The following is a 27,131-nucleotide window of genomic DNA, read 5'->3' as shown; positions in this document are numbered from 1 at the left end:
TTCACCAACACAAGCATGATAATCTTCATAATCGTGTGGCTGCTCAACAGTAGTAAAATGGATAAATACATTGTGATTTTATACAGAGAGAGAGAAAGGAATACTATACTGCAATGACAATGAATAATTAAAAAGATAAGCAAAAGAAACAAGACACAAGAGAAATGTTGGGGCCAGTGATGCAACATAGCTGTTTAAGCTGCAGCTTGCCATGCCGGTATTCCATGTCAGAGTAACAGTTTGGGCCCCAGACGCTCTGCCACTGATCTAGCTCCCTGCTAATGTACCTAGAATGGCAAAGGATGATGGCCAAAGTACTTGGGCCTGGCTCCTGGTTTCAGGCTGGTTTAGCCTTGGCCATTGTAGCCATCTGGAGAGGCATCTAGCATATATAAGATCTCCGTCTTTTCTTCTCCCACACTACCTCTGAAATAAAAAATCTTTTTATGTCTTTAACTGCTGCACCACAGCACCAGCTCCCAACATTATTTCTTAGATAAGCTTTTCTTTTTATTTTATTTTCCCATGAGTTTTCAAATTTTTATTTTCATTTTATTTGAATGTGAAGAGATGTTCCATTGGTTGATTCACATTCCAAATGCCTACAACAGCCAGGGTTGTGCCAACTTGAATCCAGGAGCCCATCAGGCAGAGATTTAAACTCCAAAGTTCTAAGTCAACGGTACCTGCAGTACAAACTGAATTATGGTGTTTAGGAGGGAAGCCTGATGAGAGGTTCTTCAGTCTCTGGGGGTTTGCCCTTGGAAGGTGATTCTTGGGAAAAGGTTGATTATAAAAAGCCTGAGCTGGGCCAGCGCCGCGGCTCACTAGGCTTATCCTCCGCCTTGCGGCGCCAGCACACCGGGTTCTAGTCCTGGTCGGGGCGCCGGATTCTGTCCCGGTTGCCCCTCTTCCAGGCCAGCTCTCTGCTGTGGCCCAGGAGTGCAGTGGAGGATGGCCCAAGTGCTTGGGCCCTGCACCCCATGGGAGACCAGGAGAAGTACCTGGCTCCTGGCTTCGGATCAGCGTGGTGCGCCGGCCATTGGAGGGTGAACCAACGGAAAAGGAAGACCTTTCTCTCTGTCTCTCTCTCTCACTGTCCACTCTGCCTGTCCAAAAAAAAAAAAAAAAAAAAAAAGCCTGAGCTGGGCACAGTGATCTCTCTGCTTCCTGGCTCCTATGTGGTCCTCCCTCTGCAGGGCTACCCAACGTAGTCACAGAGGACAAACCAACAGTTGCATTCAACTTTGGACTTGAACCTCCAAAACTTTTTTAGAAAAGCTAAGTAAATTTTTGACTCTTTACAATGTTAATTACTTCAGGTATTTCCTATAGTAATAAGAAGCTGATTAACACAACTATTCCTTGCTTTCCCAAAATAAACTTCCCACTGAGAGCCTGTGCTCTCTGCTTTCTCTCTACGCACCCGTGGCATAGGTTGGTCTAGGTAGCTCCAGAGTTTAGTACAAGAACTTCAGACATTCTTCAGAATCACCTTTGTCAGTAATAAAAGTAACCTCTTTAGGGGAAAAGGGAGAAAAGGGAAGGAGAAAGTAGAAGAGAAAAAGAACTAATTCAAATAACACAACACTAACATGCCAGTAACAAGAATCACACCTATCACCAAGACTGTGGTTTCCCAAGCACAATTCTCCACTAAAAGGAACCAATTGTCCTTGGATAAACAGCTGACTTTAAGTACAATGCAGGACAGAAAGTATATAAGCCTAGAAAACTTGTGCCAGAAAATAAAGGTTTCCTCAAAGAATGGCTGCTGGCCTTTTCTGGAACAATGTGAGCATCAAATTAAATCAGACAATAAATTATCATAATCTGTTGAATATAAGAAAATCAAAGTTTATACTAAAACAAATATACAAAATAAGACAAAGGAGTTTAATACTAATACATTTTGGAGAAATGATGGGGATGGGTGTTTTAAGATACCCATGTCCTATATTGCAGAATCTGGCTCCAGCTTTTTTTTTTTTTTTTTTTTAATTGACAGGCAGAGTGGACAGTGAGAGAGAGAGAGAGAGAGAAAGGTCTTCCTTTGCCGTTGGTTCACCCCCTAATGGCCACTGCAGCCGGCAGACCGCGCTGATCTGAAGGCAGGAGCCAGGAGCCAAGTGCTTCTCCTGGTCTCCCATGGGGTGCAGGGCCCAAGCACTTGGGCCATCCTCCACTGCACTCCCGGGCTACAGCAGAGAGCTGGCCTGGAAGAGGGGCAACCGGGACAGAATCCGGCGCCCCGACCGGGACTAGAACCCGGGGTGCCAGCACTGCAGGCGAAGGATTAGCCTAGTGAGCTGCGGCGCGGGTCCTGGCTCCAGCTTCTAACTCCAGCCTGCTAATACAGATCTAGGAGGCTGTAGTGACGGCCCAGGTAGCGGAGTCACTGCTACCCATGAGACCTAGATTGAGTAAAAAGCTCCCAGTTCCACGCTCCTTGGCTTCATCTCATTGCAGCTTCCCCAAGTCCCAGTTGCAGCCATTGTGGCTGTTTCTCTCTAACTCTGCTTTTCAAATATGTAAGTAAAGCTTTTTAAAAAAATTAAGAAAGAATGGGCTGGTGCTGTGGCAAAGAGGGTTGTGTACCGGCTACACCACTTCTGATCCGGATCCCTCATAATGTGCCTGAGAAAGCAAGAAGAGGGCCCAAGTCCTGGCTCCTGGCTTCAGATAGGCTCAGCTCCAGTCCTGTAACCCAGCAGATCAAAGATCTCTCTCTCTCTCTTCTCGGCGCATCTTGCTGATCCGAAGCCGGGAGCCAGGTGCTTCTCCTGGTCTCCCATGCAGGTGCAGGGCCCAAGGACTTGGGCCATGCTCCAATGAACTCCTGGGCCATAGCAGAGAGCTGGACTGGAAGAGGAGCAACCGGGACAGAATCCGGCACCCCAACCGAGACTAGAACTCAGGGTGCCAGCACCGCAAGGCGGAGGATTAGCCTATTGAGCCGCGACGCCGGCCTCTCTATAACTCTTTCAAATAAATAAAATAAACATTTAAAAAAAAAAAAAAAGAAGTGTTAGAACAAATGGTGGAGACATAGAATTGCCACTTGGCAATCAGGTAAAAAATCTACCCTGCAAGGTACTTACTAAGAACAAAAGGAAAAATGCTGACATTACAATGGAGAAAGCTGGAAGACACTACCTTAACCAAGTGGTCAAAATGATAAAACCGGCATCCGCTGTCTCCTGATATGATGGCATTCCTACACAGAAATTACTTCCCAAACCTATTCTTATCCAAGGAAATAAATTCAAGTTTAGAGACAAAATAAACAACTGACCTGCACTTTTCAAAAATAGCAATGACATAAAAATCAAAAATTGAAGGACTCTTTCAGGAAAAAGTACCTATTACAGGATTCTATTTATTTAAACTATGGGAAATGCCAACTAAGCTGACGTGATACAAAAGAGTGCTTGCCTAGGGTGGAAGCACATGTTGGGGGTGGAGGGAACTAGAAGCAGCAAAAAGAAACTTTTGCAAGGCATGGACTCTCAGGGTTATTGATATCTTTTGTTGTACACAAGCAATAACGTCTGGGGCCGGCGCTGTAGCAGAGCGGGTTAAAGCCCTGGCCTGAAGCGCTGGCATCCCATATGGGCGCTGGTTCTAGTCCTGGCTGCTCCTCTTCCAATCCAGCTCTCTGCTATGGCCTGGGAAAGCAGTAGAAGATGGCCCAAATCTTTGGGCTCCTGCACCCATGTGGGAGACCCAGAAGAAGCTTCTGGCTCCTGGCTTCAGATCGGCGCAGTTCCGGCCATTGCAGTCAACTGGGGAGTGAACCATCGGATGGAAGACTTCTCTCTGCCTCTCCTCTCTCTGTATAACTCTGACTCTCAAGTAAAAAATAAATAAATCCTTAAAAAAAAAAAAAAAAAGGAAAAAAAAAAAAAGAAAGCAATAAGGTCAAGACAAGCCAGGGATTGGGATTTGCTCATGGTGACAGATCCCTCTCACCTGCAGCCAAGCTGCTTTTTTTTTTTTTTTTTTAAAGATTTTTATTTATTTGAGAGTAGAGTTACAGGCAGAGGGGAGGTCTTCCATCCACTGGTTCATTCTCTGAACAGCCATAATGGCTGGAGCTGGCCCAGTCTGAAACTAGGAGCCAGGAGCTTCTTCCTGGTCTTCCTCACGGGTGCAGGGGCCCAAGCACTTGGGCCATCTTCCACTGCTTTCTAGGCCACAGCAGAGAGCTGGTTTGGAAAAGAAGCAACGGGGACTTGAACTGGCCCCCATAGGGTATGCCAGTGTCTCAAGCAGAGACTTAACCTACTAAGCCAAAGCATAGGACACTCTATTAAAAAAATTATTTATTCACTTGAAAGGCAGAATTCCAGAGAGAGAGAGAGATTTTCAATCTGCTGGTTCCATTCCCAGATGGTCTTTTTTTTTTTTTTTTTTTTTTTTTTTTGACAGGCAGAGTGGACAGGGAGAGAGAGAGAGACAGAGAGAAAGGTCTTCCTTTTGCCGTTGGTTCACCCTCCAATGGCCGCCGCGGCCGGCGTGCTGTGGCCAGCGCGCTGCGCTGATCTGATGGCAGGAGCCAGGTGCTTCTCCTGGTCTCCCATGCAGGTGCAGGGCCCAAGTACTTGGGCCATCCTCCACTGCACTCCCGGGGCACAGCAGAGAGCTGGCCTGGAAGAGGGGCAACCGGGACAGAATCCGGTGCCCTGACTGGGACTAGAACCCAGTGTGCCGGCGCCACGAGGCGGAGGATTAGCCTATTGAGCCGCAGCGCCGGCCTCCCAGATGGTCTTAATAGCCAGTTGTGGGCCAAGTGAAACCAGGAGCCAGGAGCTTTATCTCAGTCTCCCATGTGCGTGTTGGGGGTCTAAACAACCTGAGCCATCTTCTGCTGCTTTTCCTAGGCCATTAACAGATTAGAAGTGGAGCAGCAGAGACTCAAACCAGTGTCCACATGGGATGCCGGAGTCACCGGACTTTGATTTTGGAAACGGATACATGATGTATACTTCCGTCATGGTCACCAAATCGTGTGGTTCATTCTATATTAATTATATTGCTCCTTTACTCTCTGTTGCTCTGCCTTTCAAATAAATAAAAATTATTTTGAAGAACTGTTCCAGATTAAAGGAGACCAAGAAGATACTTTCTTACAGAACAAGTGCAAAATATGAAAAAATTTCTATGGATTAGGTAATAATGTTAATTTTCTAATTTTGATAATATTAATAACTAACATTCATGTTTTTAGGAAATACACTGTCTGATATTTAGGGGTAATGGAGTAGCATGTCTGTAAAATTACTTGCAATTTATTTATTTATTTGAAAGGCAGAATTACACAGAAAGTAAAAGGCAGAGAGGAAGATCTTCCATCTGCTGTTTTACTCTCCAAATGGCCTCAACTGCTGGGGCTGGACCAGGCCAAAGCAAGGAAGCTGGAACTCCATCTGGGTCTCCCACATGGGTGGGAAGGACCCAAGCACCCGGGGCCATCGTCCTCTGTTTTCCCAGTGTATTAGCAAGGAGTGATCAAAAATGGAGCAGCCAGGACTTGAACTGGTGCCCATTTGGGAGGCTGGTGTTTCAGGCAGTAGCCCAATCCCTGTGACACAACACTGGCCCTCCTTTCAATTAATTTAGAAAGGAAGGAGTGGGCTTTTGGCATAGCAGTTAAGACCCAGCTGGGGGGCCACTGCTGTGGGGAAGGAAGTTAAGCCTCTACCTACAGTACCAGCTGCTCTATTTCTGACCCAGCTCCCTGCTAATGCACCTGGTAAAACAGCAGAGGAGGCCCGAGAACTTGGGCTCCTGCAACCATGTGGGAGACATGGAAGAAGCTTCCAGATCCTGGCTTAGGCCTAGCCCAGTCCTGGCTATTGTGGCCATTTGGGGAGTGAACCAATGGATAAAAGAACTCTTTTCCTTTCTCTCTCTCTCTCTCTCTCTCTCTCTTTTCTCCCCCTCTCCCTTCCTTTCTTCCCCTCTCCCCCCTCCTCTATATTTCTGCCTTTCAAATAAATAAATAAATCTTAAAAAAAAAAAAAAAGACCCTGCTTAGGACACCCACATCCCATACTGGAGAGCCTGACTTAAGTTCCAGTTCTGTTTCCAATTCCAACTTTCAGCTAACACATACCCAAGGAAGCAGCAGATGATGGCTCAAATGGTTGGGTTCCTGCCACTCACATGGGAGACCAGATTGAGATCCCAGCTCCTGTCTTAGGCCTGGCCCAGCCCTGGCTGTTGTGGGCATTTATGGAGTAGAGTGGAAGATATATCCCCCTCTATCTCTCTATTCCTATTTTTCTTCCTTTTTTTTTTTTAAGATTTATTTTGTTCATTTGAAATGCAGAAAGGTCTTCTATCTGCTGGCGCACTCCCACAATGGCAGGGGCTGAGCCAAGTATGGGCTAAGCTGAAGCCAGGAGCCAGGACCTTCTTCCTGGTCTCCCATGTAGGTGTAGGGGCCATGCTCTGCTGCTTTCCCAGGCATATTAGCAGAGAGCTGGGACAGAAGTGGAGCAGTGGGGGCTTGAACCTGCACCTATATGGGATGACTGTGCCACAGGCAGTGGCTTAACTTGCCAAGCCATGGCATCAGCCCTTCTTTCTTCCTTTCAAACAAATTGAAAATGAATAAATTAAAAAAAAAAAAAGGAAAAATGTGATAAAGTAATGAAGCAATACAACAAAATGTCATCACTGGGGCAATCTGGATGAAAAATAATTCTTAGTACTACTCCTGCAGTTTTTTATAAATCTGAAATTAAGCCAAAATGAGAGATGTTTCTAAAATAAAGAATGTGATGGTTAGGTTATTAGGACCAACATCCATCAACAAATATTGGTTTTTCCTACACTGATGGGACTTGACAACAGTGACCACACTTGTTTGTCAGAGTTACAGATGTAAACCACACGCCAACATCTATTGAAATTTATGAACCTCATTATTTGGGGCCTGGTGGCACAGCGGATTAAACAGCTCCTTGTGACATCGGCATCCTGAATTGGAGTGCTGGCTGGAGTCCCAGCTACTCTGCTTCTGATTTTGCTTTCTGCTAAGGTGCCTGGGAAAACAGAAGTTGGCTGCTGCCACTAATGCAGCAGACCAGGATGGAGTCCCTGGCTCCTCGCTTTGGCCCAGCTCAGACCTGGCTGTTGTGCACAGTTTTGGGGAACAATCCAGCAAATGGAATATTTCTGTTTCTCTCATCTCTCCCTCTCTCTATTACTCTTTCAAATTAATAAACATTTTTAAAAAACTTGACTGGGTTGGTGCTGGTGTTGTGGTGTAGTGGGTAAAGGGGCCACCTGCATTGCTGGCATCCCATATGGGTGCCAATTTGAGTCCTGGCTGCTCCATTTCCGATCCAGGTCTCTGCTATGGCCTGGGAAAGAGGTGGAAGACGGCCCAAATCCTTGGGCCCCTGTACCAGCATGGGAGACCCAGAAGCTCCTGGCTCCTGGCTTCAGATTGACACAGCTCCAGCCGTTGCAGCCAACTGGGGAGTGAACCAGCAGGTAGAAGACCTCTCTCTCTCTCTCTCTCTCTCTCTCTCTCTCTCTCTCTGCCTCTCCTTCTCTCTTGGTTTAACTCTATCAAGTAAATAAACAACTCTTAAAAAAAAAACAAAAACAAAACAAAACAAAACAAAAAAACAACACCTTGACTTCTCTTTTCATTTAATGAACAAGCATTTATGAAGCACTTGTAATTATGTCAATCCAACCAAGCACTTAGAGAAACAAAGTCACTTGCTACGGTATCTGGGGAATACACATGCATACACAGTAAGGGGTGAGTGAATGAGTGGCATTTTGTCAAACAGGGTCAAATGCACCAAAGGCATGGAGACTGAGGCAAGAACATGGGCTGTGAGCTGGGAAAATGTAACTAGCTGGACACTGCTACAACCACAACTCTAAGAGACATGTAGGCACAAGACAGGCCAAGTGTGCTTTCCACGCTAATGAATCAAAGGTTCATCTATCTATAACTGGAAGGCACTGCAAGCTTTGATCTATTTTCATCTGTTTTATTTTGAGTGAAAACTATCACATTTATAAAGGTATTTAGGTAGGAGAATCAAAACAAGAACTGCACCAATTTCTCAACTTACAACTTTCCTGGTAATTGTTATGCCCAAGACTATATCCCACTGCATAACCTAAGTAGTGCAGTGAATATTTGTTGAGGCTGGCATATTGGTGCAGCAGATTAAACTACCACCTGCAACATTGGCATCCCATATGGGCCCCTGTTCGAGTCCCAACTGCTCTACTTCTGAGCCAGCTCCCTGCTAATGAGCCTGGGAAAGCAGCAGAACATGATCCAAGTGCCTGTGTTCCTGCACCCACATGGAGACCTGGTTGGAGTTTCAGGCTTTCAGGCTTTGGCCTAGCCCAGCCCTGGCCAATGTGGCCATTTGGAGAGTAAACCAGCGGATAGAAATTTGGAGAGTAAACCAGCAGATAGAAGATCTCTCTTTGTCTCTCATTCTTCCTCTGTAACTCTACTTTTCAAATAAATAAAATAAAAATATTTTTAAAAAATAGAATACAGAAAATGTCCGAGTAAGAAATAACAGCCGAGATAGCATGACCAATAAAATGGAAAGAAGTACTCAGATATTGTAGCACATGAGAAGCTAGAGGGGTGACACAGGGAGGTATCAAAGAGGACAGAATTTTCTATCTGTTGTGACCACGTAGGTGGTGAGCACTGAATCAAATATGCAATATGAAAGGGGGAAACATAACACATGTGTTTATACCTACTGGAGATAGTGTTTAAGGCAAGTAGTCAGTTAGCAAAGATACAGCCAGTAGCTTAGAGTGATGGTCTCTCTGTTAGATCTGTTAGAGACGGGGCTACTGTTTTAGGTGTTGCTAAACCATTCTGTAACTGGCTGTGTTGAATCTACTCCCACCTATGTGAAATGACTCGAGTAAAGGAAGACTATCCACTGCAGTAATAACATATTTTAGAAACATCTCCAATGTCCATCAATACATGATTGGTTAACTGCCTGGTATCTGGTTTGCAGTGGCTCAAATAGGAAATCAAGCATTTTGAGACCCATAATTAAGCCAAGAACAAAATTGGAAAGGTTGAATTAATAAAAGATTACAGGGGCCGGCACTGTGGTATAATAGGTTAAACGTCCAGCTGCATCACCAGCATGCCACATGGGCACCAGTTTGTGTCCTGGCTGTTCCTCGTTCAATCCAGGTCTCTGCTATGGCCTGGGAACGCAGTAGAGGATGGCCCACCTGCTTTTATGTACTTTTAAGTCAATGGGTTCCACTCTATATTCACAGTAGATGCAAAAATCTTGACTTCACATGAGTAATCTCAAATCATACTCCAGGTAAGAAGAGTTTCAAAAGTTTGAAAAGGAACAGTTGGAGTTGTGATCAAGCTGTATGAAATCTTTAAAATAACATTTTACTATCCACAGTTCACGAACGGAAAGAACAACTAATGTTTGCATATGACTTTGGAGTTGACAACCATTTTCACTTGGTCCCAACACCATAAGAATTAGAGTAGGTAGAAGGGACCTGCCACATGGTGCGATGGAAGATTATCGCTGTTATGCCTCTCGGAAAGTCTCAAGTTTAAGGATGCAGATGATTTTGTTCCTTCAAAAGGAAAGAAGTTTAATTCCTCTGGTTTTTCAGGCTTGCAAGGGAGTTAATGAATTTGTTCTACTCTTACTTTTTAAATTTGTAACTTCCAAAAAAGACAAGCAACTAGCCAAATTGAGGCACAGTGGAAATCTTTGGAAAACCACACTTCATACAATTTCACTATGTCTCCATCAAATCCTATAATGGAAAAACTGTATATTCTAGTTTTCTGGGGCAAATTCTAAAAATAGGCCAAGGCATCACTCCACAAGACATACTTCAGGAAAGACCACAAATTCCTATAGATAACTTGGAGCAGCATTTTACCAAACAACAAGGATGTCAGTGGTACTGCGGCAAACTGTCCCTCTGCGCATCACTGTGCTACATGTCACAGGTGTGACATGTGTGCCTCCAAGCCGCCCGGCGGTGTCCTTACCTCCACAGGCACAAGGACGGATGGCTTCTTTTTCAGCTCCTGGCACTTCCTCTTCTTACAGATCTGGTGGCTGTTCTTCCTGTTCTTGCAGTAAGTACACTCACCACAGTTGGTCTTCTGTTGGCAGGGCTCACACACCCCACAGCGCTTTCGTTTCTTCTTTTCCAAAGTAGGTAACAGGGTTGTAAAGGAAGAGGAGGCACTGGCAACTGACACTGGAATTGACACTCCAGCAGTGTGGACAACATCGATGGAGCTGGCCATGCTGACCTGGGGGCTCCCTCCTTCCCAGGTGCTGGGAGCAACCTGGGAGAGTTGGACAGCATCCCTTAAAGCATGGTAGAGTCCGTCCTCAGGGGTATTTGCAAAACCCTGAGTGTTAGCTGGAGGAAAGCTGGTATGAACCTGCTTCTCATGTTCTACATTGCTGATTGCCATTTCTGGAGGTATAGAATTTAACTCTGAGTTTGAGAGTGGTTGAGGAGTTTGTCCTGAGCCCAAAGGCAAAATCTGTGTAGCACCCTGGACCTCAGGCCCATGTGAGACTGTGCTCAGGGGGTCAGGCCTCTCGGGGGGAGCACAGTAGGTAGAATTTGGGTTTGGAGGAAAAGGACGGAAGGTAGATAGGTCCAGGACAGCACCTTCACTGACATCAAGGGCTTCTTGTTGACCTCGGACAGTACCAAAGATGTCTCCTTGGACTGGAATAGCACCAGGAATTTCTGGTGGGACTAGGGTTTCGCCCAGGGCCTCACCATGAACTGGGTTAGCACCAGGAAATCCCCATTGATGTGGGATAGTATTAAAGGCTTGTCCTACAACAGAAGTCCCATCAAGAACTTTCTCTTCACCTAGGATAGCCTTGAAGGCCTCTTGATAATCTGGGTTAGCACCAAGTCCTGAGCGTGCCAAGAGGAATTTTAATAATGCAGTGGGATATATAGATCCACCAAGAGACAAGAAGTTTCCCAGGTCCAATTCAGGTACCACCTTATTAAAACTGGCAGTGGGGCAGCAATTGTGTTCACTTTTGATGGGATCCAGGTATGAATCAGATAGCTTAAGAGATTCTACTCGTGAACCCAAGTCTTCTAACTGAATACTGGGGGTTCTTTCAGAGGTAACTTCAGGGGCTGTTCTTTGGGGCAAAGGAGCACACCCAGTGTCCTGAGCAAACACTCTAGGAGAGCTGCTGATATCATTCAATGTGTCTTCAGAAAAGAGTCTTTCCCCACAACGTGCCCCTTCCAACTGCCCAGAAAAGATCTCTGGGGCAGGGCCACTGGGAGTAGGGAGATTTACTTTGGAATCTTCAGCTATTTGGGACCAACACTGGGTTGTCTCCTGGCTCTCACTTTTAACTAAAGATGCATTTTGCACACCAATTAGATTCCCTACATCAGGAGGGATGGGGGCCTCTTGCATTGGGACTGAATCACTGTCTGGGTGCTGCACTCCCTTGTCAGTGAGTACCTTATAATCACATTCAGGCTGCTTTTCTACACTTTTAGAAGGTGGAATTTTCCTGGGTTTTGAGACTACCATGGAGGGTTGGGAGAGTCGCCTGCTGAGAGAGGTACTGCGGAGAGCCATGGTAAACCCATTGCAAGTTAAGGACTCCGGGTTCTGAAAAAGAACCTCAGTCCGATCCAAATTCATGCGGGCGGCTCCAGCTCGTGTCAGAAGGCTTCTGACTGGCATGGGTGGTTTGCTTTCTGTTTTTTTCTTAACATCTTTTTCCGGAATTAATTGCTTTAGTTTTCCAGGGCTCAGAGTCTTGACCGATGCCGCATTTTTGTTGGCTGTCTTGGATGTCTTCTTTAGTTGGCTGTTTTTCTTTTTGCTTGGATCTTCCTTCCTGACTAAGCGGGAAGGCCTGGCATGGCGAGATTGCGACATGGCTACGCAGGAGGAAGAAATGAAAGAGCACGGGAAACACAGTCATTGGTCCTTCGGAAAGGCTCGCTGCTGAGGAGAATCCGGAGAGTGGTGGTCACGCTCAGTCACAAGGGTTTGGTCTGAAATAGCAAAACACATTGCAAGTGAGCCTTGTTTCCTATGCATTCTCCAAGTTGAAATAGAACATTTATTATTAATAATTAGAGAACGTGTTTAGCAGAAAATACAATAGACAAAGAAATACTAAGCTATCCATTGAACCTTGGCTTCCCTATTTAGTTGCTTTAATTATGATGACGACTAAGTAGGAAATTTGTCAAATAAGGTATGCAGCTATGTAAGGAGCCATATCTGTGTGATTCAAAGTTTAAATCCGAACTTTTACACATTGGGGTGCTTTAAAAATTATTTCCTAATTTCCTGAGCACATCCCCACACAGGCAGGGCTGATGTTCGACGGTATGCTGGTAAAGCTAGAAAATGAGAGGGCTGCATATCCACAAAACTCTACTCCCTAGAGAACCTTTTTTTTTTTTTTAATTAAAGATTGATTTATTGCTGGCGCCGCGGCTCACTAGGCTAATCCTCTGACTTGCGGCGCCGGCACACCGGGTTCTAGTCCCGGTTGGGGCGCTGGATTCTGTCCCGGTTGCCCCTCTTCCAGGCCAGCTCTCTGCTGTAGCCCGGGAGTACAGTGGAGGATGGCCCAAGTGCTTGGGCCCTGCACCCCATGGGAGACCAGAAGCACCTGGCTCCTGCCATCGGATCAGTGCGGTGCGCCGGCTGTGGTGGCCATTGGAGGGTGAACCAACGGCAAAAGGAAGACCTTTCTCTCTGTCTCTCTCACTATCCACTCTGCCTGTCAAAAAAAAAAAAAAAAAAAAAAGATTCATTTATTTATTTGAAAGTCTGGATTACAGCAAGACAGAGAGAGGTCTTTCATCCACTGACTCACTCCACAATGGCCTTAACAAGCCCGGGCTGGGCCTGGCCAGGAGTCAAATCCAGGTCTTCTGCTTGGGTGCAGGGGCCTAAACACTTGGGCCATCTTACACTACTTTTCCAGGCACATTAGCAGGGAGCTGGATCAGAAGTGGAGCAAGGGTCGGCACTGTGGTGTAGTAAGCTAAGCCTCTGCCTGTGGGGTTGGCATCTGAAGATGGCCCAAGAGCTTGGGCCCCTGTAGCCACGTGGGAGACCCAGAAGAAGCTCCTGGCTTTGGATTGGTGCAGCTCTGGCCATTTCAGCCATCTGGGGAGTGAACCAGCAGATGGAAGACCTCTCTCTCTGTCTCTGTAACTCTGCCTCTCAAATAAATCAGTAAATCCTTAACAACAAGAGAAAAGAACTGAAGCAGCCAGGACTTGAAGCAGTGCCTATCAGCAGTTTTTACCTGCTATACCACAATGCCAGCATCTGGAGATCCAATATTAATACATTCAATCTAACAACCCACAATACACAAAAATGGCACAAAATCTCCAGAGCAACCATCAGCAGATTAGATTACAAGTAAGACCCATAGTCTAACACCTGTTGAGAACCTGCTGTGTAAAAGAAGGGGACTGCCCACACTCAAAAAAAGATGTCTCTCTTTTCTCTTTCACTCAACTGAATCTAAAGACTGCTGGTTCTAAATATCTCTTCTACCATTGGTCCCAGATGTCTCAAGATAAGGGGTCAGCACTGTAACACTGGGATCCCATGAACACTGGCTGCTCCAATTCCAATTCAGCTCCCTGCTAGTGTGTCTGGGAAAACAGCAGGAGATGACCCAAGTACTTGGGCCTCTGCCATTCACATGGGAGAACCAGATGGAGTTTCTGGCTCCTGGCTTCAGCCTGGCCCAGCCCTGGTTATTGTAGCCATCTGGAAAGTGAACCAGTGGGTAGAAGGCCTTTCTCTCTGAAACTCTGCCTTTCACACAAATTAAATATAACTTTAGGGGGAAAAAACCAACTATACGCTATATGTGCTAAAAAAGAAACGAGATAGATATTCAGAATGCTAAGTAAAGCATTCTAGGAAAACAGCTGTTAATTTGAAAGAGAAATAAGAAAAGAGAAAATGAAAGCGCATTGACCAGAAGTCAGCACCAATTTTCTTTTGAAAACCCTGACCCGAAACAGGCAAAGCAGTGAGCAAACTAAAATCTCACCATACAGATACAGGGACAGTCTCTGAAGATCAGAGTCACAAGTATGACAGCAGACTAGCTGAGGATTTAAAAAAAAAATAGATTTATTTGTTTGTTTGTTTGTTTGTTTGAAAGAGAGAATGAGAGAATCTTCCACCTGCTGGTCTACTCCCCAGATGGCCACAGTAGAATGATGGCTCAAGTACTTGGGACCTTGCCACCCACATGGAAGACCCAGAGCCCCTGGCACCTGGCTTCTGCCTGGCCCAGTCCCAGCTGTTCTGGTATTTATGGAGAGAACCAGTAAGTGGGAGACCTTTGTCATGTCTCTCTCTGCCTTTCAAATACAATAAAAGTTTTTAAAAATAGTTATTAATCTTTCTAAAAAAAGTAATTTCTTTTGTGTAAAGGTAGGTAATTCCTTGGCGAAGTAAAATGTTGACAGATTTTTATTATCATCAAATTTTATTTTTGTTCTACTGATCTGATCCACATAAATCCTGAGCCCCACTGATGGTTTACTGGCAGAGGATGGTCTCAGCAGAAAGCCCTGCGTGTGAACCTGTGGTCACCAGCTGTGCATCTTTCAGCAAACTACGTATCTGAACCCACATTTCCTCATCTGAAATGAAGTTGTTTTGAGGTTTCAATGAGCTCCTACAGAGCATCCTTGTGGTATCTGAGGTTGAAGTGGGGAGGTGAGTGGCACAGTAAGATGGGCTTTGGAAACAGACTTTAGTTTGCAGTTCAGAAACATTCCTGGGACGGGCATTGTGGTGCAGTGGGTTAAGTCACAGCCTGCAGTGCCAGCATCACAAATGGGCGCCAGTTCAGTCCCAGTCCCAGCTGCTCCACTTCCGATCCAGATCCCTGCTGTTGTGCCTGGGAAAGCAGTGGAAGATGGCCCCAAGTGCTTGGGCCCCTACACCCATGTAGGAGACCCAGATGAAGCTCCTGGCTTCAGCCTGGCCCAGCCCTGGCTGTTATGGCCATTTGGGGAGTGAACCAATGGATGGAAGCGCACTCATGTACGCTCTCTCTCTGTCCTTCTCCCTCTGTAACTCTGCCTTTCAAGTAAACAAATAAAATCTTTTAAAAAGAAAGAAACATCCCTAACCAGTGTTTCTGACGAATTCCTTGCTCTCTTCAGCTCCCATATGTGCAACAGACTAGGAAGCCTAATTGTATGGACCTCATTAGGTTATGAGAATAAAATGAGGTATAGGTAGAGGCTTAGCACAGGCACATACATAAAAGGCTTCATAAATAGGAGCAAAAAGAAAAAAAAAGAGCAGGTGGAATCAAGGCAAGTGCTGGTTACCAATATCATGGGACCAATGTAACCCATGGTCAGCCATATCCTACAGAGCTTTTGTTCCCAGTCACACACAAGAAGTGATACACTACAGTGAGAGCTCTCAGAGCACACCTGAGTCGCGGCGCTGTGCCTCTAAGAGTTTTAGAGCAGGGGTTTGGCCTGGTAGTTAAGATTCCGGATACCACATCCAACTGGGAGTGCCTGTGTTCAGTCCCAGGACCCAGCTCTGGATCTAGCTCCTGACTCCAGTTTCCTGCTAATGCAGACCTGGTTCACTTTTTGTGTTTCTGCCATCCATGGGGGAGATCCAGACTGAGATCCAGATTGCTTAAGTGAGGTCCTGCCCAGCCCCAGGCACTATGGGCATCTGGGGAAGGAAATAGGAGGAAAAAAAGGGGGCTCTTTCTCTCTGCTTCTCTGTCTCCCTTTCAAACAAATAAATTTTAAGCACTTTAAAAGAATTTTTAAATAGACATTAATGATAACATTAACTGCATGACAAACATTTTGATGAATCTGTACTAAATACAAACAGAGAATATTTCACTTGAATTCTTGGCATCTATGCTTACTGCTCTCCCATTTTTCTAAAAAAAGCCAAAAATGTCTTGGCTTCCATTAGTAACTCTTTGGCTGTTAAAAAATTGTAGGCTATTTTCTCCAAAGACCACTGCTTTTTTAGAAAACAAAAGTCATTCCAATTCTAATCTCCAGAAAAATCAACAATTATCTTTGTAAGAATGCTTTTTCATTATGAAAGCAACTCATTTCAATTGATAGAAATTTAACAATACCAGGATAAGTGTGCTTTCTATCTTTTATCAAGATTGTATTACTAGAAAAAGTATTAAGAGCACACAATCTAAGTATTACAATCAGCCATGAAAATTAAAATTCATATATGTAGGCAAGTAATCTGGATATACCAGAGGGTGTCATGGGATCTGCTTTTGAAAGTAGTATATAAATGGATCTGTCTCTTCTATATTCTTTTACATTTTTAAATTGAAGTGCTTTAGAAATTCAGACTTGTAATTAAGATAATGTTTACCATGCAAACCTTATCTACTAAAAAAAGGAGCCTGCTGGAGAAATGGAAGACGTATGAGCAACGTGGATTGGGAAGATGTGGACTCTTTAAATGGTAACAGCCTTTTTATGAGTTCCTGAAAGAGGCCAATGACCCTTGAAAAACCCAACTGCAGGAGAAAAAACTGCTGGGTACCACCCAGTCAAAGAATCGGGGACAATGAGAAAATAAGAGCTCCCAAAAGACCCTAATTTTATCAGCCCTGGCTTTACTGATGAAATGTAACCTTTTGTGAGAAACTAAGCATCCCAAGGGCTGCAGAACTCTTGGAGTAGAAGCAGCAGGCTTTTCTTAGACTGTATGGGGGAAAAGATGAGGCCCAGCCTATTAAACAGGTCCACTTTTAAATGTGGGAATTGCCAAAGATTCCTGAGAGTAATTTTCCTTTTTAATTTATAAACATTATTAAATGCTCCACTTCCAATCTGAGTGTTTGATTATAAAGAGTTTCACTTATACAAAAAGGTATTTTACAAATGAATACTCTCCTCCAACTCCGATGAACTGCCACATTCAAAACAGTTAAATCTCCCTTTGTACTCTCTTCCCTAATTCCACTCCCATCTTTCATTTCTGAGGACTGTCTATTTCTCACAGTTTTGTTCTAACCCAAATCTTCAAGACTCTCAGTGCTACAGGAATGGCTACAGGATAACAGTCTGAGCCAAAAAACAAGACTGTTGACTGTTATTAAGTATACATGGTGAGCCCAGGAGGGGGAACCATGTGCAATTAATTGACACCATCCTGTGAATTCTTGTCCTAGAAGGGGGGTAGGAAATCAACTCTGAGATGCAAAACATGCTCAGTTAACAGATCTTTTCATCAACAACAGAATGTCCCCCCACCAAATGTCCTACAACATAGGCAACTAAAGCTTATGAAATTTAAAATTATAGGCCAAGAGATTAAGAGGCCTATGCATGATCTGAGGCACAAAAAGCCAGCAGGGAATAAAAGGTTGCAGATGGAGCACTGAGCAGCAAGAGCAGCTCTCAGAGTGAGCACTGCTGATCATGCTTTGTATAAGGTCTGCTCAATATGCAATCGGCCAACAGGTTCAGAATTTCTGCTTCAATATTACTTGAGCTTACGAAGCCATTGATGACAATCTTGCCTAAGAACTTTTTTCTTAATACAATGAGCAAAAACAATCATCTTCCCCAGAAAGTGAAAAGCTGGCATCCTAAACTACCCCTACAATACTGACAGCACCCTGTCAGAAAATTCTCTCCTACCTCCATCCCTCCTCAGCTGGCTATCTCCCCAAATCCCCTGAGCAGGAAGTGGCTGAACCGGGGTAGCCATCCAGCCCACAGTCAATCTTAAATTACATTAGAATCCTTTCTGCTACCAGTAGGGGCCCCCAAAAAATGATCATCTGCAAACAGAAAGCTAGTGGCAAGATTCTGGCTTCACTGTCCCTGCATTCAGCTCTGCAGAACTTAAAGCCTCTCGCACTTGACTGAGAAAAAACAAGGCTTAACACATTTCTCTTTAAAAGGTACACCTGGCAGTGTCCCCCGGCACTAGGCTCTACATCTGAAGGGAGAGACCAAGGACTGCTTGCTGTTCCTAGATAGTTTTCTAACACAGGAAGTGTGAGAGCCCTCACCAGGGGAAAGGCTGTTCAGGGAAACTCACTAGAATGCCAGCAGATTTAGCCAAAGCCTCCTTCCATATGTAAAATAGCCTGCTGCCCTGCAGAGAGCAAGAAAAAAAAAAAAAGGGCCAAGAAAGGGGAAGGAAGAAGTTAAAATGGAGAGGGGATGGCCCCGGACCTTCCAAGAAAGGCATAAAACACTTGTGGAGGAAGAAAAGGAAAAGGCTTAAGAAGGAAGAAAATGTCCAAAAAGGAAAAATAAAAACAAAAAGCCCAAACACTGAGGAAGGGGAATAAATCTATAGCAATAAAGCTAGAATACAAAAAAGACAACGGGGATCAAACAGCTGAAGACCAAAGGTAGAAACTCCAAGGACGAGAAGGAGAAATTAGACGTGCAGGGAAGGAGACACGTAGAAAAGAAAGTGGGGGAGGGGAGGGACACGCAGATAAAGAAGACTGGAGAAAGAGGGGAGACAAAGGGGCAGGACCATGAAGACCCACACCTCTGGCCGGCGCGGGCAGCAATGGTTTACTCATTAAAGCAGCAAGTGGGAGTCCCAGGCTTCTGCGTCTGGGCTCCGAATCCGTGCGGAGAGAAAGCGACACTGCGTGCCACTTCCCGTAAATCTTCATTCCTAAGTTTAATGGAAACCACAACTTGGCTTGAAGGACAGAGAGAGGTTGACAACCTAATGGAGATTCTTTTATGGGAGAAGGAGGAGGCTTGGGTTTGAACCCGTGTAACCAACACCAAAAATATCCCCACCTCAGTCTTTTCGTTCTTGGAAAGAAACCTCGCCCCGCTTCCATACCCCCCCCCCCCTTCAATTGTAGTCGTAAATTCCTCGCGTGCTCTAAACAACCCTTGCTGGTACAGAGGCCACCTTTCCAGATATGTATGCCACATAAACATCCACCAGGCCTAATGAAGCGACGCTTTCCGTTTGCTTTGGACCGGGCTTGGGAGGCAGAGGGCGCGAGGCGGCGTCCAGGGCGCAGGGCGCAGCGCGCAGCTCCCCGCGCCGCTCTGAGGCTCGCGGTTCCCTAGAACGGAGGTCCTGATGGCCTCGCCAGCACTTGTGCATTAGCCGGTCATTACCGCGATGCCTGGTGCAGCTCTTAGAGAGCCTGAGCGTGGAGCCCGGGAGGAGGGGAAGAGGCCGCCAAGTGACCGATGCGTAATGGTTGGTTAATTTGAGAGGAAGACGCGTGGGGGTGGGGTTGGGGGCTCCTAGCTGGAGCTCTCACTGTTCTCTGGAAGTCCCACGAATTCCTCTCCTGGGTCCTTAGTGCCCTCGCGTGGGTTCCCCCGTGCCCGTGGCAAGGTTCCTGGCGTGGGCCAGTTCAGGGAGAAGCACGGACTGCAGAGTTCCTCAAGAGGAGGAGATAGGACACGGGGTGGGGAGGCCGGCGAGGAGGCAGGGACCGCGGGAGAGGGGGAGAGCTCTGCGGAGAGCCCTGCCCTGCCGGCCGCAGCCCTGCACCCTGGCGGGACGGCGCTCACGTGCGGCACGGCCGGGTCCAGGCTGCCGGCCCCGCGCACCTCCCGCCCCAGGGCCCGCCGGAACGGGACGCAGGCCAACGCGGGGCCAGCGCGGGCGGACAGCCCGAGCGCTCGTAAAACAGCGTCTGAAGTCACTTTGACAGAACACGACTTGCACCCCTACACTCCCTTCCCCGAGACCCGCGCCCCGCCAGTCCACCCTTGCAGACGCCCCTACCTCCTCCGCCACGAAACTTTCGCCCCTGCAAACTCCCTCCCCCGGGCTCTCCCGCCCCGGGCCGGGTGGCTCTGGAAGTCGCGGCGGAGGGAGGGAGGGAGCATGCAGGGGGCTTTCCTGGACCGGGGAAGGGGGCGACACCGAGGCTCCCCTCCGCGGCTTGCGGCCATCCTTGTCTCCCCCGCCCGCGGCGCCTGGACCCCCGAAGGCTGCGAAATCTCTGGTCAGCTCAGGGACCTCCCCCAGGCCGGACCCCAGCTCCCCCACCCGCGCCGCGGCGGGGCCTCCGAGCGGGCTGCGCGATTCCCCTGCCGGGGGCATTGTTTACCACCCACCACAAAAGCGCCCCGAGCGGCCCGGGGTAGGGGTCGCGGCGGGGAGCGGGCCCACCCCTGTGGCCGCCCGGGAGCAGCGGATGCCGAGCATCGGCCGCGTCCAACCCAAGGCGAGCGTGGGCCCCCGCAACTCCTTGGGCCTCGGCGTCCGAGGGCTGACGCCCGGCACCCCTGCCATCTGCCCCAGCCCCAACTCACCACCGGCCGGCTCCCGATTGCAGGGCAGCGCACGTCCCCCGGTTCCAAGCCTGCACCAGCCCTCGGGCAAACTTTGCAACTGGCGCTCTTGCCCACAACTTTGGAGCCCCGGGCCCTGGCGGGCGCGAGGGGGCGGGCGGGCCCACGGTGGACACCTAGCAGCTCCCGGCACGGTCAGGGCCCGGGCCCCCGGGGTGGGCGGCTGCTTGCCAAAGGTCCGCGGCAGAGAGGCAGGTAGAGCCGCATGACTGGGGCGGCCAGGGGGTGGGGGGCGTCCCGGGGGGCAGACCCGGGAGCAGAGGGGCCAGCGGCTGCGCGCACAAAGCCGCGCCGGAGCGGACTGCGCGGCCACTCCCCGCCAGGTCAGCCCCCCGGAGCAGCAGTGTCTCCCCAGGACAGACCTCAGGGAGTGAAGCTGGGGCTCTGCCTCCGCTGGACCCTGCACCGCTGAGCGACAGGCAAAACGCGAGCTGGATTTCCCCAAACTGGAGCTGGACTCCCCCTCGACCCCTCCCCCTGTCCCCCTCGACCTCCTCTCTCCCAATATCCTGTCCAGTTCCGTTCTTTTTTGGAGGTCAAAGGAAAGTATTGGAGAGAGAGACATGCCATGAATCTTTTTCCCCCCGACGTATTCTCAGGCAGGGAGAGAAAGTTTTTTGGGATTGCTCAAGGGAATGTTTATAGATGCCGGGTCATAGCCGGCACCATTGGGCAACATCTGCCTCTCCAGCGATGGAAAACCTCCCTCAACACCAAAGAGAGAAACCAGATGAGGGCTGTGTTCCTTGGCAGGGCGCGTGATGCCTGCAAAGGTCATCATAATATTTCTGTTAGTTATTTGGCCCTGGACCTCGAGGATGGCCACATTCACTTTGGGGATGAAGAAATGAAGGCGAGGGAAAAGATCGGCTTTCGGCATTGGGAAGAAGGGCAGGTGGCCCTGTTCCAAAATGAAGGCTCCCTACATGTTGGATGGCTGCTGCCTCTTCCAGGGCTCAGTCATTACTCAGGCGAGGGAATCCAGGGCTTTAATGGGGTCATGGAGGTAAGCAAGGCTCGGTTGGTGCAATCCTCATTCCTTCCAGGTGCAACTTCAATGGAAAAGATTCAGTCTCTCCTAGCTGTGCCACCCCCCCTTCTGCACTGCAGTTTCTTTGTTATGCACATGTTATAAATTTAACCTGGATTGTTCTTTTGAGAAAGATGCCTAAACGTTCAACCTTCCACACTGATTCATTCAAATGTATTCTCTAGGCTCTATAGGCTCATAAAGAACAAAGCTAGGCTCTAGGGTTCCAAAGAACAAAATTTGCCTCCCACCCATTATGGAGCAATTCCAAGTTGGCAGGTGGAGTAAACCCAGGACTGCTTTCAATGCTACAATCAGACAAGAAAAAGTCAAATGTGGCATGTGGAATAAACCTTACAGCCCAAGTAGGCTCTCTAGGTAGGGTGGGGGTGGGTCACAGTGGTTGTCACTGCTTGAATTCCACATCAGAGTGCCTGGCTACTCAGAGTCCCAGCTACTCTGCTTTTGATCCAGCTTCCTGCTCCTGTGCACCCCCAAGAGGCAGCAGGATATATCTCCAGTACCTGGGTCCCATCACCCACATGGGAGACCCACATTAAGATGCTAGTTCCTGGGTTTGTCATAGCCAAGCACTGGCTGTCATGAGCATTTGTAGAATGAACCAATGAATCATGGCCTCTGTCCTTATTGTCTCTCTGACCTTTTAAAGAAAACGAAAGGGATGGCGCTGTGGTGTAGCAGGTAAGCCAATGCCTGCCATACTAGCATCCCAGATGGGTGTGCAGTTCCAGTCCTGTCTGCTCCTTCCAATCCAGCTCCCTGTTTAGGGCTTGAGAAAGCAGGGCAAGATGGCCCAAATTCTGGGGCCTGTGCACCCATGTGGGAGACCCAGAAGAGGCTCCTGGCTCTGGTCTGGCCCAGCCCTGGCCATTGCAGCCAACTGGGGAGTGAACCAGTGGACGAAGAATCTCTGTCTCTCCCTCTATTTCTGTAACTCTGCCTTTCAAATAAATTCTTCTTAAAAAATTAAAACAAAGACTCTTATTCTCAATCACAATGCTTCCAAAAGCCTACTTTAAAAAAAAAATTCAACTTATTTATTTGAAAACCAGAGTCAGAGTGAGAGAGAGAGAGAGAATCTTTAATTTGCTGTTCACTCCCCAAATGGCTACAATGGCTGGGGCCAGGCCAGGCTGAAGCCAAGAACCAGGAACTCCTACATGGGTGGCATTCCCAGCACCAGCAGGAACTTGGATTGGAAATAGAATAGCCAGGATTCACTCATACTTTAATATGGGATGCAGCCATCCCATGTGGCAACTTAACCAGCTCTGCACCACAAGCCCTTCCCAGCCTACTTGTTAAGACCTTGTCAGAAACATTCTCCTTGGACCTAGATAAAAAGAGGAAGGTTGGGAGAGTTTGACTCAAAAATTTATTTTCATAAAGAACAACAACAACAAAAAGATTATCATGAAGTAGAAATACCCTGGCCGTTGTCAACTCATCTTATTGTTTAAAATGTATGGAAGGTGAGGGCATCTTGGCTCATTGTTCTAAACAGAGCATTGGAATGAGTCAGGCTACTCTGCTTCCCACCCAGCTTACTGCTAATACCTCATGGGAGGCAGGTCAAGTGCCTGGCCCACCCTGGCTGTTGAGGCTATCTGGGGAGTGAGCCAACAAATGGAATCTCTGTCTCTGCCTGTTTTTCTGCCATTCAATTAGATGAAAAATAAATAATAAACATTTAAAAATATACTTAAATGGGAAATCATAGGATGATGTAGGAGGATGCCACAGTAACACACGTTCTCTTCATTCCACAGATGTTCTCCTTGAGACTACTGTGTGCCAGGCAGTTCTCAACTGGGAGCAAGGCATAACTGCTGCCTTTATGGAGCTTGCACTCCACCATGGGATGAGGGGAGCAGAAAATCAACAAGGTAATGCTTTGTCGGGTGGTGAGGAGTGAAAGGGAGGAGAAAAAACAGAGAAGCAGACACAGTGTTGGGCAGGGTTACAATTTTACATTTAGCAATCAAGGAAGACTTCATTGAATAGATCCCAACAGGTGAGGGAACAGCCAGAAAGAACCAGTGAAAAGCCCTAAGGCCACCTTGTGTGACATTACAGTTTCACTGTGTTTCACAGTAGTGAAAAATTGGAAGCTAACTAAATGTCCATCAAAAAGGATGGGTAGGTGCAAATGTTGTGGTGCAGTGGGTAAGCCACAGCTTGCACAGCCAAACCATATTAGAGGCAACTCAGTTGCTCTGCTTCAGATCCAGCTAGCTCCCTGTTAATGTGACTAAAGGCAGCAGGTGATGGCCCAAGCACTTAGGCCCCTGCCACCCACATGCAAATCCCAAATGGAGTTCCAGGATCCTGGCTGTTACGGCCATTTGCAGAGTGAACCAGTGGGAGGAAGATCTCTCACTCTCACTTGGCTTTCAAATATTTTCTCACTCTAGCTTACAAATAAATAAGCAAATAAATCTTACCAAAAGGGGGAGGAGAAGCAGGTGAAGCCAAGTCTGGGACAATTGTGACAGAATGTAAGGCAATTTCTCCCTTTACGCCAAGCAGTTCTGCAGGGAATACTCATGGGGTTTCCACAATTCTATGACCCCAGAACTAGGCTCAAGACCCCGGTGTAAATAGCTTAGTATTTGCAGATAACCTGAGCACACCCAGCTGCAGTCCTCCCTTATATTTTTGTAGATTTATTTATTTGAAACAGTTACAGAGAGAGGGAGACAGAGAGAGAGAGAGAGAATCTTCCATCTGCTGGTTCACTCCCCAAATGGCTGCAAGGACCGTAGCTGTGCCGATCCGAAGCAGGGAGCCGGGAGCTTCTTCCGGGTCTCCAGTCTGAGTGGCAGGGGTGTAAGGATTTGGGTCATCTTCTGCTGCTTTCCCAGGCCACAGCAGAGAGCTGGATCAGAAGTGGAGCAGCCATATGGGATGCCAGCACTGCAGGCGGCGGCTTTACTGGCTAAGCCACAGCACCAGACCCCTCCCTTATATTATGACTAATCTCTAGATTACTTCAAGTACCTAATACAGCAATACTGTATTGCTTAGACAATGATGGTAAGAAAAAAGTTTGTACATGTTCAGTACAGATGTTATTATTATTATTTTTTTTGACAGGCAGAGTGGACAGTGAGAGAGAGAGACAGAGAAAAAGGTCTTCCTTTGCCGTTGGTTCACCCTCCAATGGCTGCCACGGCCGGCGCACCGTGCTGATCTGAAGGCAGGAGCCAGGTGCTTCTCCTGGTCTCCCATGGGGTGCAGGGACCAAGCACTTGGGCCATCCTCCACTGCACTCCCTGGCCACAGCAGAGAGCTGGCCTGGAAGAGGGGCAACCGGGACAGAATCCGGCGCCCCGACCGGGACTAGAACCCGGTGTGCTGGTGCCGCAAGGCGGAGGATTAGCCTAGTGAGCCGCGGCGCCGGCCCAGATGTTATTTTTTAAACTATTTTCAATTCCATAATTGGTTGAATCTTCTGAGGTTATCCACAGATCCAGAGACTGACCACACATAGTTGCAATTTTCACAGCTTCAGTTACCTATGGTGGATCACAGCCCAAAAACATAAAATGGAAAATTCCAGAATTAAACAAGTCGTTAAGTTGTAAATAACTTCTTTATTATTAGAGATTGTTTTTCTTTTACTGTGCCTAATTTATCAGTTGAATCTTATCTCAGGCATCCATGTACAGACACAACAGCACTTACAGGGGTTTGGTATATGGTGCTTTCAGACACCCACTGGGGGTCCAGGAACTGTCTCACTTAGGTAAAGGGGAACCAGTGTAACTCAGTGCAATTCTGACACAATCTACCTAGCAAGAGCCTCAGGTACCACAGGTTGAGGACTGAGTCCCACAAGATCGCCCCCACTTGAAACCTTAGCTATGTCCCTGTTTCCTACCAGCTGTAGACAGAAGTTCTCAAACCACAGGCCCTGCATTGTGGTGTAGTGGGTCAAGCCACAACCTGTAACACTAACATCCCATATGGGCACCTGTCTGAGTCCCAGCTGTTCCACTTTTTTTATTATTTTTTATTTTTTTATTTTTTGACAGGCAGAGTGGACAGTGAGAGAGAGAGACAGAGAGAAAGGTCTTCCTTTGCCATTGGTTCACCCTCCAATGGCCGCCGCGGCCGGCGCACCACGCTGATCTGATAGCAGAAGCCAGGTACTTATCCTGGTCTCCCATGGGGTGCAGGGCCCAAGCACCTGGGCCATCCTCCACTGCACTCCCTGGCCACAGCAGAGAGCTGGCCTGGAAGAGGGGCAACCGGGACAGAATCCGGCGCCCCGACCGGGACTAGAACCCGGTGTGCCGGCGCCGCTAGGCTGTTCCACTTCTAATCCAGATTCCTGAGAATGCACCTGGAAAAGCAGGCGAGGACAACCCAAGTGCTTGGGCCCCTGCACCCACATGGGAGACCCGGATGAAGCTCCTCACTCCTGGTTACAACCAGCCCCAGCTGTTGCAGCAATTTTGGGAGTGAACCAGCAGATGAAAGGTCTCCCTCTCTGTCTCTCCCTCTCTCTCTCTCTGTAATTCTTTCAAGTAAATAAAATAAATCTTTTAAAAAAAGGAGAAGTTCCCAAACCTCCCATCCTCTGGCATGATGATTTGCCAGGATGGCTCACAGAACCCAGGGAAATGCTTTACTTACATTAGCCAGTACATCACACAGGATGATCAGCAAGGCTGGGGGCATGGGAGGCCCAAGGGCTTCCATACCCGCTCTGGACCCAGCAGCCTCTCAGAACTTCCACGCCTCCAGCAATCCTGTACATCAGATCTCAGAGTTGAAAGTTTTTATAGACCATGGTCTCCAGCCCCTTCCCCCTACCTGGAGGTTGGTGAATGGGCTGGGAGTTGCAACCTCTAATCACTTGGTCTTACAGGTAACCAGCTGGATTCTGAGGCTGCCTCGCAGGCCCCACCCTAATTCACCTCATTAACAAACTCCAAGGAGATAAAGGGCTTTGTTCTGAATAACTAAAGGCATTCCTATCACTCAGGAAATTCCTAGAGCTTTCGGAGTTCTGTGACTGGAGCTGGGGGCAAACACAATATTTCATAGGACACTACACAGACACAAACCTAAACTTTTTTCTCACTCAAGTCCAAAATGAATTGGAAGAGCGTTGAGAATACACAGGGTACACACTACACACTACACACAACAAAAGCTGAGAAAAAAAGGGCAATCCAATTTATAATTTGTCAAAATTCTTACTAAAATTTTCTTTTAATTTTATTTGAGAGGCAGAGTGACAGAGATAGGAAGAGACACACACAGAGAGAAATCTTCCATCTGCTGGTTTACCCCAAAATGCTGTAACAGCTAAGGCTGCTGCAGGCCAGAGCCAGGAGCCAGGACCCTGTCTGGGTCTCCTACGTGGGTGGTAGAAACCCAAGCACTTGCGCCACCATCTGCTGCCTCCCAGGCACATTAGCAGGAAGCTGGATCGGAAGTGGGCGTAGCCAGGATTTGAACCCCAACTCTGATAAAGTATGCAGACGTGGTGGCTTATCTGTGGCACCACAGCCTCCCTTAATTATCAATTTGAGGAAGAAAAAAGTTGATTTTGAAAGGAAGGGGAATTACCATGTTTTTAGTTATTTTAGAGTATGAGAGCACAATCTTTGATTTCATAATCAGCTGCCGGGAGAACCAAATCCTCCTGGCTTTGGTACCGTGAAAC

At 47.4% G+C, this 27,131-nt stretch overlaps 1 protein-coding gene across 2 annotated transcripts in view; it reads right to left on the bottom strand.

The window, feature by feature from the left end:
• TET1 (tet methylcytosine dioxygenase 1) overlaps positions 1 to 20,772 on the bottom strand; it is a 113,288-nt gene extending 92,516 nt beyond the window's left edge. For both annotated transcript variants that reach the window (XM_008270043.4, XM_017348738.3), the window contains exons 1-2: positions 20,362 to 20,772; positions 10,058 to 12,075 (exon numbers count right to left, since the gene is read on the bottom strand). In XM_008270043.4, the coding sequence (XP_008268265.3) occupies positions 10,058 to 11,956 (1,899 nt within the window). In that variant the 5' untranslated portion in view covers positions 11,957 to 12,075; positions 20,362 to 20,772. The remainder of the gene's footprint in view (positions 1 to 10,057; positions 12,076 to 20,361) is intronic.
• Positions 20,773 to 27,131: the final 6,359 nt, after the last annotated feature.

Source organism: Oryctolagus cuniculus, chromosome 15, assembly GCF_964237555.1.
Source record: "Oryctolagus cuniculus chromosome 15, mOryCun1.1, whole genome shotgun sequence".
Taxonomy (NCBI): domain Eukaryota; kingdom Metazoa; phylum Chordata; class Mammalia; order Lagomorpha; family Leporidae; genus Oryctolagus; species Oryctolagus cuniculus.
This window is presented reverse-complemented; position numbering and strand designations above follow the sequence as displayed.